Source organism: Montipora capricornis, chromosome 14, assembly GCF_036669925.1.
Source record: "Montipora capricornis isolate CH-2021 chromosome 14, ASM3666992v2, whole genome shotgun sequence".
Taxonomy (NCBI): Eukaryota; Metazoa; Cnidaria; class Anthozoa; order Scleractinia; family Acroporidae; genus Montipora; species Montipora capricornis.
This window is the reverse complement of record NC_090896.1, coordinates 39,971,978-39,989,810: the sequence shown is the minus strand read 5'-3', so window position 1 is coordinate 39,989,810 and position 17,833 is coordinate 39,971,978. Positions and strand designations below refer to the sequence as shown.

The window sequence follows — 17,833 nt, the reverse complement described above, 5'->3', positions numbered from 1 at the left end:
CGTATATGAGTCTAGATTCAACGGTTCCATGTCAAGCAGCGAGCGAAGTCTACTCTCGCTAGGTTTCTCTGGTGGTATTGCAATTAGCGGGAATTGTAGACTTGAAATAGGCATAGAACATTACAAAGACTGACCATTCAACGTTCATGAGACTGGCGTGTATCTTTGTGGCGAACTACTGTAAAAATACTAGAGCTGGTTCTCGACGTTATGGTGTGAATGGTCGTTGCCCTTTCTTTCGGATTTCGTACTGCCATTTCACCCACATAAATGTCAAGGAATCCCCGTAAACCTTAGTCGTCCAACAACGGAAAGAAAGAGGAAAGAACACATCGCCCGCGCGAATTTCAAACCGTCGATAACCGATTCCATTTGTCACAAAACCTCGTTTCCAGGGTCTTTGTCCGCTATTTTGGTTGCCCCTCCGTAAAGATTCTGGGAACGAGGTTGACTTTGAGGCCCAAGCATTTTAGTTACCTTTGCTTGATTTTTGTTGTAGGACGTTGCCGCTGATGAGACTCAACAGCTTCCGAATACCAGTGCAGTTTTCGTTTAACAATATAACGGTTATGTAAAAATTGAAAGTTTACCACAGCAGTAAAATGTGTAACAAATATCATATGCACACTGCCTATGACAACAAAACGAAGATGATGTTAAACTGCTATCTTTACGGAGAAGCAAATTTGAGCATATCTGTGGAAACTATAAAGATTTGCATCCTACGCAAACGCCAAGCAAATTTGCAGTCTACAATTACATTTCCTTAACATTTGCACACAAGTTCCTATAAAACAAATATCCAAGTTTTATTAATTAAACTCTGCTTTATAATAGAATTTGACTATGATGCTTTGTCAATTGCTAGTTTTCGCTTTTTGCTTGCAGTTTTGGCCCAATGAAAAAAAGGACTTTGAAATACCTTTTTAAAGCTTTCACGACTTTCCCTCGCGACTGGACGGGTCGTGTTTCAAAACTGTTGATTCAGTGTTCGCGAATGAGAACTGCTTGAGATACGTTATCATAATTATGCATTTTATTCGGCACATGTGAAATGCGTCGTGTGAAGCTACTGTCGAGCTTCCTTCGAATATTCGACTCGCTCAGTCGAAGAGCCGCAGAAGTCGAATTTAATTCAACTCTGTCGAATTAATGACTCAAACGTCGCAGTTCACATGCAGATAATTCTCGAGTTGTATTCGGCAAATGTGAAATGCGACGTTTGAACCGGGCCTAAGTTTGCGCAAGCCAGGCTTCGGGCCATCCCTTATAATTAACTTAGCTCCGAAAATGGAAAGCGAATTAAGTCGAATACCCAGTCTTGATTCATTAACATATAAGTTACCATCATCAGAAAATCTAATGTTAAATGAACTAGACCCTCCGCGAGGGTACACTGGGTTGCCTGTGGTACGTGCACCGTTCCAGACAATTTTTTTCAAGTTGGGCGGTCATTAAGAAGTCCGAGGCCCTTTGGCTCACAGGTCCTAACACGTTCGTACGACGAAACAGACCTGTCCTTGCGTAATATGTAGCTCTAACTGAGTGCACGATATTGTTTTGGTATTGTCTATCATTGTAGTGCTATGGTAGAAGTCTTGGGTAAATAGTCCGAGAAGACATGTGGTTACTAGCAAAGTACTGAACCCAGAAAGATTGAAGAAAATAAATGGGAAGTGAGAAACACTGGCTTCTGGGCTGACATGTTGATAAACTTCTTTTGACCACAAGTTTGAGCGTGCCCTCTGAGTCTGACAGCTTTGTAATACCGAAGTTTACTGAAGTTAAGCCCTGTTGGGCGGGGTTAGTGTTTGGATGGGAGACCAAAATAATATACCCGTCATAAAACAGAAGCATCGGACCGAAAATACTATTAACGCTAACAAATGCGTACTCAGCGAGGTACAGATTTTGTTAGCTTGCTTTATGCAAAAACAAATATTGATACAAAAGTAAATAAATATTGATACACAGTTTTTAGAAAGAGCAGAAGGAAGTTTCCAGGACGATCGCTCGAGAATAACATATTTACGACATGAAAACAACATTTATTTTGAACCGTGAATATAGAATATAAAAAGTTACGATCAGCGACAAACATTTTGGGTTCAGGTTGACAGTCAAAACTCTCCAAGACGAGGTTATTTATCGCCAGGTAATTCCATCGTTTTGGGGATAGCAGCTACTTTATTATTCATCAGTGTCAGATTTTTTTTTGCCGATTTTGGGGGTCATTTTGTTGAAACTCAAGCAAGCTTCCAACAGACCTGTTTATTTTCGTTACACTATACCACAAAAATGCTCCCGTATCACATTTCAACACACGTATGCAAATTTGTTAAGCTCGAAAATTACACAACATGATATTAAAGTTCACAAAGGCTGGAAATATCTCGGCAAAATCCTTTTCCAGCGAAAAATTAATCGAAACAAACAACATATTTACTATTAGAGGCAAAAATACCTTCCTATTTCAATTGCGTGCGTGCAAACAAGAGATGCAATTAAATACATTTTGACAGTTCACATCAAAACCCTTTTCGACTCGGAACGCTGGCCGTAAATAATGAAGCACAAAAGCGACAACAACTTTCATTCAAATAATTCTTCACTGTCACATTTCCAAATATTTTACACCTTTGCAGAGTTGAGTACAAAATACCGGTAAATGTTAATTGTCAGACAACTAAGATGCGACTTGAGTAAACACTGTGATGCATTCTTGTAGGCGTTCGATTCCTTCAATGTTAATTTGTTAAATCATAGTTAGTAACTATGGTTAAATCCATAAAAAAATTGCTATTTGATTTCCGTGTTTCATATAATACCAAGTTACTAAAATATTAGAAACAAAGCTCTCTTGATATCCAAAGGCGAAAAATGAAATTGTTGTCGAAGACCATTACTCGTCTGTTAAAATCCAGATATTTCAAGTTTTCAGCGCTGTTTTGCTCATCCAATTGACGATCCATTCTTGAGCTCCATGAGGGTATATTTTGTTTAAAGATCCACGAAAACGCCATTCACGTCAATGGATTATTAGTGTAATTTCCAATTGTTGTACCGGAAGACTGTGCAGAGTTGAGAACAGGTAAATACAAATCTGACAAATAGCGAGACAACTGAGATAACAGATCCACTATATGGATTCCTTCTCTGTCTTTGTTGAACCCATACTGAGTTACCAGAGAACTGTTCATTTGGTTTGAGTGTTGTACAAAACACCACACTTGGCAAAATTTTAGGAAGACAGCTCACTTTGATTACGGCTCTACGGGCGACAGATTGTTGTCGAAGTCCATTACTCGTCGCTTCTAACATTCGACCGCCTGTCTTGATCAGTATCCAATTCGCTTGCCATTATTGAGCTTCATAAGGGTACATTTTGTTCAAAGATCCACTAAAACGCCATTCGCGTTACATGACTTTGGACGCCATTGCCGGTTAAGTTAATCGTTCTACTGTGTCCACCAGAGAAATCTACGCATTTCCCACTACCCTCTCGATCCTAAGAAAATTCGCGAAGAAGGCTCTATGCACAAAGACACCACTTAGCAGGGGAGTGACAGGCAAGACTTTTACCGACACGGAAAAAAATAAAACTAGACCCTCCGTGAGGGTACACTGGGTTGCCTGTGGTACGTGCAGCGTTCCACGCATTTTTTTCCAGTTGGGGGAGGGGGGGGGGGGAGGGGGGAGGGGAGGGTCACCCAGAAGTCATACCAGAAGTCATACCAGAAGCCATACCAGCAGAGGCCCTTTGGCTCACAGGTCCTCACACGTTCGTACGACGAAACAGATCCTTTTTTGACGTTAAAAACCTGGCTACCGGCCTTTTAATTAATCATTTGTCAGAAAGAAGAAATTCCTGTCCTCTTTAAAAAAAATTGACACGCATTGTTTACGTGTGGTAGTGAAGTAACACAGCGATTTATTCCATAATGTCAAGTAAGCTGTGTGTTGTCTTCCAGGAGATTCAAGTTGTCCTTGCGTAATATGTAGCTCTAACAGTGCACGATATTGTTTTGGTATTGTCTATCATTGTAGTGCCATGGTAGAAGTCTTGGGTAAATAGCCTGAGAAGACATGTGGTTACTAGCAAAGTACTGAGCCCAGAAAGATTGAAGAAAATAAATGGGAAGTGAAAAACATTGTCTTCTGGGATGACATGTTGACAGTTGTCTTTGCGTAATATGTAGGTCTAACGGTACACGATATTGTTTTGGTATTGTCTATCGTTGTAGCGCCATGGTAGAAGTCTTAGATAAATAGCCCCTTGAGAAGACATGTGGTTACTAGCAAAGTACTGAACCCAGAGAGATTGAAGAAAATAAAAGGGAATCGAGAAACATTGGCTTCTGGGCTGACATGTTGATCATGCAACTTCTTTCCACCACAAGTGTAAGCGTGCACTGACAGCATCTGACAGCTTTGTAAACAAAAGTTGAAAGCTGAAGTTGAAAGCTGAAGTTTTATCCCTTTTCGGCGGGGTTAGTAAGAAATATACCACTCAGTAACAGAAGCATAGGACCGAAAATTCTATTTTAATGCTATCAACTGCGAACCAAGCAAGATACAGATTTTGTTAGCTTGCTTTATGCAAAACAAATATTGATGTAAAAGTAAATAAATATGGATACACAATTTTTAAGAAGAGCAGAAGGAAGTTTCAGGACGGTCGATCGAAAATAAAATATTTTGACATCGTTAACAAAATATACTAAATAAAAAAAAAAACGTTAATTTTGAACCACGAATATAAAAAGTTACCATCAGCGAAAAACAGTTTGGGAGATTTTAGTTGTTTTGTTGTAATTGTACAAGTTTGGCTGCACCGAGTAAATCGCACATCGAATTCAGCGGGTGCTCTGATCAAGTTACCGCGTTATTTTACCGCGGCATGTTTACTCGCGAAACAGTGAAGCAACTGTGTCAAATGATGCCAAGCTACCGGGTTTTTGTTTTTGTTAGTTTTCTTTTTCTTTCGATTGTTATAAATTTTGACAAGAAATGTGCGAATTCAACACAAAGATCACAATCGCCCAACTCTCAGAGGTTGACCATTGTTTCTGGAAAATCAAAAATTTACTCTCCAAGACAAGGTTATTTATCACCAGGTAATTCCATCGTTTTGGTAATAGCAGCTACTTTATTATTCATCAGCGTCACAATCTTTTGCCGATTTTGGGGGTCATTTTGTTGAAACTCAAGCACGCTTCCAACAGACCTGTTTATTTTCGTGACTTATGCGTTACCACAAAAATTCGCCCCGTATCACATTTCCACACATGTATGCAAATTTGCGAAGCTCGAAAATTACACAACATGATAAATTTACAAAAGCTGGAAATTTCACAGAAATATTTTCCACCGAAACATTTATTTAAACAAGCAACATATTTGCTATAAGAGGCAAGAAACCCTTCCTATTTCAGTTGCGTGCGTGCAAGCGAAACACACAATCACAAAGCATATGCAATTAAATAAATTTCTGACAGTTCACATTCAACCCTTTTCGAAAGAAACTTGACCGTAAATAATAAAGCACAAAAGAGACAACAAGCTTTCATTCAAATAATTTTTCCCTGTCACATTTGCAATTTTTTTTAACCTTTGCAGAGTTGAGTACAAAATGAATGTTACATGCCAGACAAACAGGCAAACTTTAAATAGATGCGACTTCAGTAAACACTGTGAGACACAACAGAGATCACAGATCTACTTGTGGTGTTCGATTCCTTCTCTGCTTTTTTTGCACCCGTAAGTTACCAGAGAAATTTCCATTTGGTTTCAGTGTTGTACGTAACACCACCTTGGCGAAAATCGCCGAAATATTAAAAGTACAGCTCATTTTGATTTCGGCTCGACGGGCGAAAGATTCACGCTGTCGAAGTCCATTACTCGTCGCTTTTAAGATTCCAGATCTTTATGTTTCACCGCCTGTCTTGACGTTCCATTCTTGAGCTCCATATGGGTATATTTTCTTTAAAGATGTACTAAAACGCCATTCGCGTTACAATGACTTCCGACGCCATTACAGGTTAATTGTGCAGAGCAAGCTACGCATTACCCCAGCCCCCTCAAACCTAACAAAATACGCACAGAAGACTCTATGCACAAAGACACCACTTAGCAGGGGATTGACAGGCAAGACTTTTACCGACACGGAAAAAAATACTAAAACGGAAATCTACCCATTTTCCGACTGGGTTTAGCAACCCAGTAATAAAAAGAAAACGAAAAATAAAAAAAAGACGAAATTAAAGACAGATTCCGACTGGGTTGGCAACCCAGTAATGAAAGTCTAATGAACACGCAAAAAGATCGCAGATTTTCTGGGGCGCAGAATTGGTAGATATGTCGTGCATAAGAGAACATACTGTTTCAAAATAAAACATATTTTGAGGGGTAAAACATTACCGGAGACAAACAGGGGAATAGCATGAGATCTATTACCAGCAAAGAACATTAGACGAGGAGCTCGTTTTTGTAAGATAAACATCTTCCTCGAATAAACCGCTGTTTAGCCCCAGGCAGCAATTCCATAGTAAGTATATGGTAAAATCAGAGAACTGTAAATTTAGATTAAAGTCTTTAAAGGGACGGAGTGCCTTAAGTAATCGTGCAATAATTCCAACAACTCTGCAAATTTTAAAGGCAATATAATCGATATAATATTTCCAGGTTAAGTTTTTATCGATTAGCACTCTCAGGAACTTTACATAATTTTTGCATTCAAGAGAAGTATCACTATTTGAGGAATTATTATATATCGTTATATTAATTTGATAGTTAAGCTTCTCTTGTGATGGTCTAAAAATGACAAAATTTGATTTTTTAGCATTTATGGTCAGCTTATTTGCATTTAACCAGTCACAGACTTTCGGCAATTCGATGTTGATTACACTTCCTAGTGAGTTCAAATCCTTGTCAGCGTTTACAGCAGGTTTGTATCATCAGCAAATAAATAGAAAGAAAGCTGCTCAGAAGAATTATAAATATCTTTAATATAAATCTAGAAAAGTAAAGGGCCTAGAACCGAGCCTTGTGGTACCCCGTTAGCATATTTCTTTTAGATGAAATTTGATTATCAATTTGAGTAGTTTGAACACGGCCATTTAGGTAGGATGAAAACAAATCAATTACCGGGCCCCTTATACCGAAATGAGATAGCTTACTCAGGAGTATTGAATGATCCACAGAATCAAAAGCGTTTTTAAAGTCAAGGAAAATACCACAAGTGAATAATTTGTTGCCCATATTTCTTGGAATCGAATTAACAATATACACAACTGCATGCTGAGTTGACATATTCTCGGGCACCCAACGATTAATTTCCGTAAATATCTGTTCAGAAGGAAGGTTGGCTCGAACTTTCAGATATTCGAAATCAGATTTTCGAGCCATACTAAGAGCTTTGGACATTTTTCTAAACACATTTCCTCGATATTTCGGAAAAGTAATGAAGGGTCTGAAGAGTGCGTAGACATTTCGAAACCACATTGAAGAACGCTACAAATTTACTGATCTGAGTAAGAGTTTACCGTGATATTGGGATGGCACAAAAATGGAGGATTTATGGCTTCTGTCACTTTCGCCAAAGTTTGTTTGAGAATCATCCATCAAAGCAAACGTCCCGTACATTTTCGGGGGAAAAAGGACGACTATGTGATGTAAACTTCTTCATCAGATCTGTCATGACTGATAGAACGTGACTGATAGAAAGTGCCATCTAGAAATTTCTGCAGACCTGAAGTTCCCTGCTAGCAGAGGTCTATTTTCTTTGGCGTTTGCTGCGCTGACGAGTATGGGAAAAGAGATCTCTGCCATGGGTAGAGATTCACTGAGTTGAGCATGAGAGGCCGTTACTTAGCGACCTAATCCTTACGTGTTACTTCATGGTGTGCGGGCTCACTTAACAACCGAGTGATTACTGTAAAGGAATGCGTGGAACACAGTGGGCTCAAGTCACAGTCAGCAAACATGTCATTGGGCATGCGATTTGAAAAGGCTGTGGACGATTGTTAGATCGGAGTGAGTTTCGAACCATGGCAGAGGAGTTGTCAGCCCAGCGAACGCAAAAAGAAAAGAGATTTATGCTAGCAGGAAACCCTAGAACATCCGGCCATATATAGAGTCTCACCAATTTAAAAGAACAACATGTTTTTTTTACCCGGAAGAGCTTGTCGCGAAAATACACATTAATATGCATTGCTCACCACAGAAATGTCATCATGAACTCCTGCAAAGTTTTGTAGTTCTCGGATACAAATCTTAAAAGAACGTGCAGATACGTCCTCCAACCAGACACTGGCTGCATCATGCTTCAGGCTTGATCTATAGTGCTCGGCCGTTACGAAGACAGTTGGTTGTGAAGAGAATTTCCCCTGATAATTTCAAAATTAAAGGAAACATCTAAATCAGACTTGTATGCTTATTAGACAACACTGTTGGCGAGAAATATTGTTGAAACAACCTTGCTATTAATAGTCCATTTTACAGTTGTGTGCTTAGTTACCTGGCCTGTGAAAGAAAGTGAGGCTGGAGTTGACCTTCTTTTAATAGAAACTTCACAGCCTTTCTTATGTAACCTCTCACAAATTACCATGACAACAACATCAATAACATAAAAGAAGGGAGGTCTGTATCATAACAAGGTCAACACCAGCCGCACTTTCATTTAAGGGCCAGGTAACTAAGCACACAACTGTGAAGAGGTCTATTGGTTGAGGAAGGTGTTTCGCTCAATACTACATTTCCAAAGGGCCCAGGTCACAACGTTTACGGATGAGCGTAAAATGAAAGATGATCAGTTAATCATTAGGTCGCCCCTTCCACAGATACAAGAAATGCGCAGATGGAAGACATCAAAGTAGTTTACTTACGTTTGGCAAAGTTACAGTCTGGCAACTAGTTCCAGTCCACCAACGAGAGAACTTTTTCTCTCCCGCAATTCCTCCGGGAGGAGCTCCCTGATAAGCGACCCAATCCACCGTAGCAAAGCTATTTGATGGGTAATCATTTCTACCTGCTCTTGTCACACATGCAGTGAATTGAGTACTGTTCACACTTTCAACCCAAGGAGTGGTGGCTTCATGGACATACGCTGGGTCAGAGTAGTTCACATGATTCACAGTAAGCTGTATGAAGATTTTTTGGTGAGGGTAAAATATGAATGGTTCAAATTGAATGGTTTCACACTGATCTTCAGCCCAGGAAGGGTGATTCTTTAACTGATGTCTACCTTTCTGCAAAGGAAAGCCTATAAAATAGAAAAAAAAATGAAAAGAGTAAGTTGTTTAGTAACTAAGTCTCTTTCACAACTGAGTATAGGTGAGTATAACTTCTTCTTTTGATGATCTTTGCATACCAGTTGCATGAAATTGTCAGACTTCTGCTCTAGTTGCACTTGAAGGCCAATCGTTGTTGTCATATATTCTAATTCCAGTTATTGTAAACCCCTCCCCCTCTTGCCGGCGTGGTACGTATTTCCTCTCTACGCCTGCTCTATGCTTGGTGGTGTCTGCGATGTATTGTAAACGGCTTTCTAGTTGTGGCACAGCAAGGTTGTTAATTAATGACCTTGATCCTCTTTTCTGCCTTACGTTTCATTATCATCATCATCACAGTTCTCATCATCATTATCAAGACGTAGTAGTAGTAGTAGTAGTAGTAGTAGTAGTAGTAGTAGTAGTAGTAGTAGTAGTAGTAGTAGTAGTAGTAGTAGTAGTACTAGTACTAGTACTAGTACTAGTAGTAGTAGTAGTAGTAGTAGTAGTAGTAGTACTAGTAGTAGTAGTAGTAGTAGTAGTAGTAGTAGTAGTAGTAGTAGTAGTAGTAGTAGTAGTAGTAGTAGTAGTAGTAGTAGTAGTAGTAGTAGTACTAGTGGTGGTGCTGGTACTTTCATTATCATCGTCATCACCGTTTTCATCATCATCATCAAGTAGTAGTAGTAGTAGTAGTAGTAGTAGTAGTAGTAGTAGTAGTAGTAGTAGTAGTAGTAGTAGTAGTAGTACTAGTACTAGTACTAGTAGTAGTAGTAGTAGTAGTAGTAGTAGTAGTAGTACTAGTACTAGTACTAGTACTAGTAGTAGTACTAGTAGTAGTAGTAGTAGTAGTAGTAGTAGTACTAGTAGTAGTAGTAGTAGTAGTAGTACTACTAGTAGTAGTAGTAGTAGTAGTAGTAGTAGTAGTAGTAGTAGTAGTAGTAGTAGTAGTAGTAGTAGTAGTAGTAGTAGTAGTAGTAGTAGTAGTAGTAGTAGTAGTGGTGGTGCTGGTACTAGTAGCAGTAGTAGTATCCATGATGACTCAAGGGTTCTCGAGAAAAAGTCCGAATGCTACTTACATGAATGGAATTCTTGAGTTTTCCAAGACTTTATTTTTGAACTATATACTCATCTTGAGCTCTTTGAAAGGAATTGGTTTGCGAGATATATGATTTACAGTCGTCCTTCCACGTTACCTAGTTCCAGCTCATAAACCCTGAAGACGCATATGTACCTGCACAACTTCCAGGGTGATAGTGGGTGTAGTTGTCATGCGTCTCGCAAATCTCTTTCTGCAGCAAGCACAAGTTTCTGAATGTACGACCATTAGAAGCACACATCTCTTCTTGATAAGACGGACAGCTGCTTTCACAGACGCAATCGCACCGTTGGGAAGATAACGCCACTGGTTTGCTGTAATACTTGCAGCTTGCATTATTGCAAGGATCATAATCTTAAAAACAAAAACAAGAACAAAGAAAATTGACAAATCCTCCTACAGTCACGTAAAACAACGCTATCATATCTAAATGTGTGTAATTAACCCTACACGGCTGAAACTGGGACCAGCGTGTCGATAATCTGCTTAGTAAGGCAGGAAGGCGCATGCACATATTGAGAGTGTGCAAGATGAGGGGGTAAAAGTTTAGATTACCTACATTATCTCTTCGGTCCTCTGTTTTCACTTAAGGCATTTTAGTAAATGGCGTTGCTACAACATGTACTTATGATAAGTACGTCTCTTAAGGTGGTGACACCAGTTGCGCACCTTTTAGAATATGAAAATCTGCGGTACGCAGTTTAGCAGATATTTGTTTTCTGCACGTTTCGTGAAGAATCTGTTCGTACATTCCAGCACAATTCATGTCCCCGCTGAATTGATAGTACTCGTATCTGCATACGAGCTATTTGATATAAATAGGGTGTTCATTGCAGTGGTTCTTCCTTCGGGTCGAACGCTAAGAACGACAACTTCACTTATAACTAAAAATGACCACGCAAGAAGTTGTGAAGAAAGCTGTGAAAGCGACGTCTTCTGTCCTGGAAGAAAAATTCAATGCTTTTAGTTGCCAGTTTACAGAGCAAAATACATCCGCAATCAGCGCGCATGGCAGTTAGGAAGGCGAAGCGAGAAGCATTTACCTGCAAGAGGAAAGGGAATCAGCAGCAGTACGATCACTGCCAACAAGTTCTGGAGATGTTTGATGAATCACTGGATCACTTTAGAGCAGGATCCACAGGAAAGGTGAAGCGATCGCTGTAAGAGGGAGCAGAGCTCGTCGAGAAGCGCATCAAACCTATAAAATTGGCAGACAAATGCGACTACGGCTGGGCTACTGTTAGTGAATATCTAAGCGACGAGCTTGCCTCGGACTCGGACGACGAGAAAAGGATGTATCGAGCTGAAAAGAGGGCCGAGAGAAAGGTTAAAGAAAAACAACGCCAAAAGAGAGCAAAGCCCCGCTTTTCTTTTCTCAATCGCGGCTCATCGTCCCCCCAAAACGGTGGGCGTGAACCAGGCGAGAAGACACCAATGCCAAAGAATCGTTTGGGACCTTGTTTCAAGGTAAGTATTACATTTTTACTTCTTTAACCGTTATTTAGTTAGGGCATTAATTTTGTGCTTTTTCGGACCCCCCTTTTTCTAGGACGTTATTTGTGACTTTCGCATGGTATGTTGTCATTTACCGACCCATAACCAATAACTCAAGATCTGGTCAATAATTCTGTAGATAAGGGCAGAATATAAAAATATCTGCGGTACGCAGTTTAGCAGATATTTAAAAATTTGGTTTTATCAACGGAGTTGATAATGTAAATTGGCTACCGTACAGAGATTCTGTTTTACAGATTCTGTTTTAGAATCTCTGTAAGGTGGCCAATTTACATTATCAACTCCGTTGATAAAACCAAATTTTTGTATACTACTTCCCAACCGACGCAGCACCACAGTTTCTTTAGAAAGTACCCCTTCATTCCTTAGCAGATATTTGTTTTCTGCACGTTTTGTTAAGAATCTGTTTCTGCATTCCAGCACAATTCATTTAACAAATTTTAAATTAGCCTTTAACACTTTTAACATTTTAAATTAGCTTTTAACACTCGTGGTGTTCCTATTTTAATTTATATTTTGTATTTAGAATGTTCTTTTAGTGTCCACAATTAGCTTATATTTAGCAAAATACTCTGACACTTAAATAAAGTTCATTCATTCATCATTAATTCATGTCCCCTATGAATTGATAGTACTCGTATTTGCATACAAGCTATTTGATATAAATAGGGTGTTCATTGTAGTGGTTCTTTCTTCGGGTCGAAATCTAAGAATGACAACTTCACTTAATTTTTTTTTATCTTTGTTCATCTTTTATTTTCTGCTACTTATATGCTTTTTTGTCATTTATAGTTTAAAAGTGTTCAATTTACACCAGGTAATAGTTAGTGATAATAGGCCTATACCCCTTCTTTACCGATAGGTTTGTTTTACGATACCAAGGACTGCAATGCAGAATGGCAATATCTTGACGGCTTCTTATTGATTTCGCTTTTAGTGTGGAGAATATGGCCACCTCAGCGTAACCTGCATATCTGGGAATAGCGCCAAGTCGTGAAAGAGGTTGTGCCGCTACCAAGGATAAAAGATCTCTTGTTGGAAGGCTCAGGGCAAGCGATCCCGTACAAGACGAGGAGGTCTGTTTTTGTTGGCTGTCCAGCGTTTAGAACTTTAGCATTACGGCTCAAGTTTGTCTGAATTATTTATTCCTGTTTTCCATATTTTCTTGCATTGTGCATCACGACTTTACTCACTTAGAATAAGCTAATTGGCCCATTTTGTAGAGGGAAGGAATCTTTATTGCCATTTGTTGATATGGCATGTTCGCGCGCTTTGTTGTTAATATTATTTATGCAAAAGCCATCTAGGCTATGTAAGCCATTTAGGAGATGTTAATAACTTGGTTCCCGCTTTTGCGGCTCTCTCGCAAATTACGCGCGTGTGTCCATAATTTTAGCCAACTTTGGCCTCTTTATGTGTGTTCTTTGTAATAGCCCGCGCAATTGAGGGCGGTGTGGATCCATTTACTCGCACGAGGTGTGTTCTTGTTTCAGTGTTTTACAGATATATTCAGTAAAGGGATCAGTGGCCTGTTTCTCAAAAGTCCCGAAACCTTTCGGGCCAGTTTCGGGTGCCACAATTCTCTTTATATCTTCGCAACGCCGAGGTTCCAAGCCATCAAACCTTGCAATCCTCTTAGTTTTTCTTACATTAAAAACATGTTAAAGGATCAGCTATAAAAAAATAAGCAGATTGCAGTTTGACTACTGGCTTTTCGGGCCCGAAAAGTTCTCGGGACTTTCGAGAAACAGGCCCCTGGTCCGACGCCAGGGAATTGGAGGATCCTGAAATGTTTGTTCTAGTCAAAGAGCTGAAAAGTATTCAGAAGACCTCAAAGGCGTTGAAAAAGGCGCCCACGAAAGGAATCTCTACTACTACTACTACTACTACTACTACTACTACTACTACTACTACTACTACTACTACTACTACTACTACTACTACTACTATTCGTGAAGAGTTCAAGACCCATGCATCGCCATTTGCCGTTAACATTCAACTGTTAAGCATGCACAGCCTGAAATCTGGTGCAGCATCAAACTCGGGCTGCCGTTCATTAGACTCTGACCTGATTGACAAGCACGCCGGTTGGCGCTGCTCGTCTTCCAAAAGGCGCTACATCAAATATTCAAAAGATGATCTTCTCAAAGTGTCCAAATCGTTGAACTTATAAGGAGCATTATGAACAGTCCTGTCAGGGGACGAGGAGTAGTCTCGGCTTGACCCAGATTTCCTACATTTCCTCTACGAGGTTTTACAGTTAGGTTTTTTTTCTGGCCTCCCTGGCTCTTCTTGATAATTGGAAATTCTATCATTTTTGCTCAGTATAAAGTATTTATTTGTAAGCAATAAACATGGTATGTTGTCGTTTACCGAACCATAACCAATAACTCAAGATCTTGTCTCGCCATTTTATTCCTCTTGGTTATGGGTACAATAATTCTGTAGATAAGGGCAGAAATATCAGATAAGAATCTATGAAATGCCTATGTTAGCGCTAACCTTTGTAAGACCAGGTCGTACAGGAGCAGAGGTCATTCATATTATACCCTCACATAATAGAACATAACATCTCAAATCTTTCTTTAAGAATAATGTCTTTTTAACTATGTTTAGTATCTAATTTCATCATTTCATTTATGTTCCCAGTTTAGCTCAGTTCTATCGTTACCCGGAACGTTTGTTTTTGGAGTCAATAGAGAGATCATTTTAACTATAATTTCATCTGAGACAAAGAAGACATCGAGTTGAGTCTTTGAGGGAATTCTGTATCAAATTACTAGTGTCCTCCTTTAAGAAGCCGCAAAGAAAACACTTCGAAACGTTACAGTTGCACTATTTACCTCCAGTAACCACATAATGAACTTCCAAATTGTCTCTCTGGCCATCAATCCCAGCATAGTCTTTGATGCACATACGAAAATGAGTGCGGTTAATCTCCTGCATAATAACGTTTGAAGCAAAGTGACTTAATGCAGCAAACCAAAATCTTACAAAGGTTTATGGTGTATTGATCCTCAAAAACCAAAACATAAAATTAAAATTAATTAATGTTTAAAGTAAATTAAAGTAAATTGCTTAAATATGTCAAGATCTGGGATTTTATGATAGAAAATGATCTTACTTCCACCCTGGAAATAAACGGACCCTTTACAGCTCAGAGTGGATTGGAGTTGTTTTGACTGTTAAAAAAACGTTGTATCTGATCTGGTTTTAAAAAATTGGTTTTAGAAAGATAAAAAAATAGTCGTAAAACCGAATTTTCGCTAGCAACTGCAACTTTCTTCAGAGTAAAATATGTAGTTCTGAGTGTGAAAAATTCAGCTTTAAGACTATTTTTTATCTATATATAACCAAAACGTTAAAATAACATCAGATGCAACGTTTTGTAAGACATTATATTATCATGGTGACTGATGGCTTTTCAAACATTTATATTTAAAGTAAAGTAAATTGCTTAATTATGTCAAGAGTAAATTTTTGTAATTTTATGATAATAGAGAATCTTACCTCCACCCAGGAGATTAACGGACCTTTTACGGCCCAGAGTGGATTGGAGTTGTTTTTGATGGCCTTGACTGCTGTTGTAAGTACGTTTGGAGGTTCATAGAATGGTCCGGTAAAGTTGATAATCTGAAAGATCAAATTTGTCGACCTTTGTTTAACCCTTCATTTCAAGTAGTGACACTTATAGATTTTACTCTGTGTAATAGACAGTACAGTAAGTGGACTGGACAGCATTTGGAGCGATGAGTAGCAGCTGTCATAAGGACTGGTTTCCTTACAACCTTAACCTGGGACATGTAGAGGTAGATGTCAAAACTAGAGAAAAACAATAGACGCTGCTCCAATAGCCGCCCTTCTTAGAGCTGCTTCGCTATACTATATGGCCCTTCTTTATTCAATTAACGCTTTGGTCACTTCACAGCAGTTTTTTCCCCATACAATACAATCACCAATAACTCTTGCCGCACAAAATACGTACCTTACATAATGCGTAATTGTCCTGAGCTAATGGTATCTCATAGTTAAAAAACAAGATCTTGGACGACTCCTTAACTTTCCAGAGCGTTGGATAATGTTCGTATGCCATCCAGTTCTGAAAAGAGAAGAAAATCACTTAAAAAAAAAAGAAGCTCGCGATTGCTCGCTGGTCCGAGAAGTCCCCGACTGCAGGCTAATTATTTCATCATGCGATTTTGTGTATTGCATGATTTTTTCATTGACAGATATTGTCGCAACTGAAAAATATTGTCATTAGTCTTTGCAGGTGTTCCTCTTCTAAATAACATTGCAGGTAGCAAATAGCATGTTTAGCATTTAATAATACGTATTATTATTATTATTATTATTATAGTTTACAGTGCTATTAATTGCTTCTTTCAGTCTCCATGAAATGGGGCCAATCCTTGGTCCTGAGGTACCAGGGGACTTTTTTGTTTGATGGACAGAAATCTTCTCAGTAGGTGCCCCGTTCCTAGGAGGACGATTTTTTGCAGCTCATTAATGTTGCTGGTTCCACGGATCTTTCCTAAGTTCTGGTCCATTCCCTCTCTAATAAGTCCCAGCGCACCAACAATAACCGGCACAGTCTCTGCTCTCATTCCCCACATTCTCCGACGGCGCGATTTCGATCTCGAGATCTTTGTACTTTGAAAGCTTCCAATGACTTTTGTTGAGGCGTTTCTGTCGACTGGTACTGATACATCTATAAGTTTGCAACATCGGTCAGCATGGTCTTTGATCACTATATCAGGCTTATTCACTGACAGAAGGGGTAGTTTCTAAAGAAACTGTGGTGCTGCGTCGGTGGGGAAGTAGTATACAGAAATTTGGTTTATCAACGGAGTTGATAATGTAAATTGACCACCGTACAGAGATTCTAAAAGCTGACGTTTCGAGCGTTAGCCCTTCGTCAGAGCGAGTCGAGAGATTATGGGTTACGTGTAGTTTTTATAGTAGAGTAGGAGCTACGCTATTGGAGGTAACATGGCAACGTGAAAAGTAGGAATATATAAGTTAAATGAAAAGCGTTCGTAAATACCGTGAGTAAAAAGGGTGCCGATTTGAAAGATGAATTTTTGTTCCAGATTCTTGCGGCTTTCCGTCGTACCTAGATGTAGAGAAAGGCCGCAGATAGTCATGTGTTTTTTGGAGTGGTTAGGCAGATTAAAATGGCGAGCGACTGGCTTAGATACATCCTTGTCATTCTTCTCAACATCGCGAAGGTGTTCGCGGAATCGGTCACCTAGTCGTCTACCTGTCTCACCAATGTATAATTTATTGCATAACGTACAGGTTATGCAATAAATGACATTTGCGGAGGTACATGTGAAACGATCGGTGATCTTAACAGATCGCTTAGGTCCCGATATCTTGCTAGTGTTAACAATGAAAAGACAAGTTTTGCATCGTGAGCGCGCGCATTTGAAAGTGCCGGGTTGCTCGTTGGTTTTGAGCGCGCTTCTAACTAAAAAGTTGCCTACGTTTTTGTCGCGTTTGAATGAAATAAGTGGAGGTTGCGAAAAGATTCTACCAGTCTCGGGATCATTTTGGAGTAATTTAAAATTAATAAGAATGATGCTTTTGACTGCGTGATTATGAGGATGGAAAGTGAGGGTGAATGGAATTCTGTCATTCTTATCTTTCTGTGACGTTTGTAGTGACGACTGTCGATCAAATTGTTGGGCGCGATGATGGCCCGCTTTGACCACAGAGACAGGATATCCACGTTTTGGAAGAACTGGCACATCTCCTCTGATTTTCTGGAAAAATTGGAGTCATCACTACATAGACGTCGAAGTCTAAGAAATTGAGAATAAGGAATGGAGTTCTTGACATGTGATGGATGTGACGATGAATGCAACAAATAACTGTGTGAATCAGTAGGTTTGTAGTGCACACTAGTACATAGCACGTTGCCTCTAATAGAAACTTTGATATCTAGGAAAGC

At 39.3% G+C, this 17,833-nt stretch overlaps 1 protein-coding gene across 4 annotated transcripts in view; it reads right to left on the bottom strand.

Moving 5' to 3' along the window:
* Positions 1-17,833, bottom strand: part of LOC138032774 (uncharacterized) — a 259,215-nt gene that overhangs the window by 233,594 nt on the left and 7,788 nt on the right. For 2 of the 4 annotated variants that reach the window (XM_068880498.1, XM_068880500.1), the window contains exons 4-9: positions 15,866-15,979; positions 15,391-15,513; positions 14,724-14,820; positions 10,501-10,719; positions 8,886-9,262; positions 8,220-8,387 (exon numbers count right to left, since the gene is read on the bottom strand). In XM_068880498.1, coding sequence (XP_068736599.1) covers positions 8,220-8,387; positions 8,886-9,262; positions 10,501-10,719; positions 14,724-14,820; positions 15,391-15,513; positions 15,866-15,979 — 1,098 coding nt within the window. The remainder of the gene's footprint in view (positions 1-8,219; positions 8,388-8,885; positions 9,263-10,500; positions 10,720-14,723; positions 14,821-15,390; positions 15,514-15,865; positions 15,980-17,833) is intronic. The other 2 variants (XM_068880499.1, XM_068880501.1) reach the window with 1 other exon arrangement.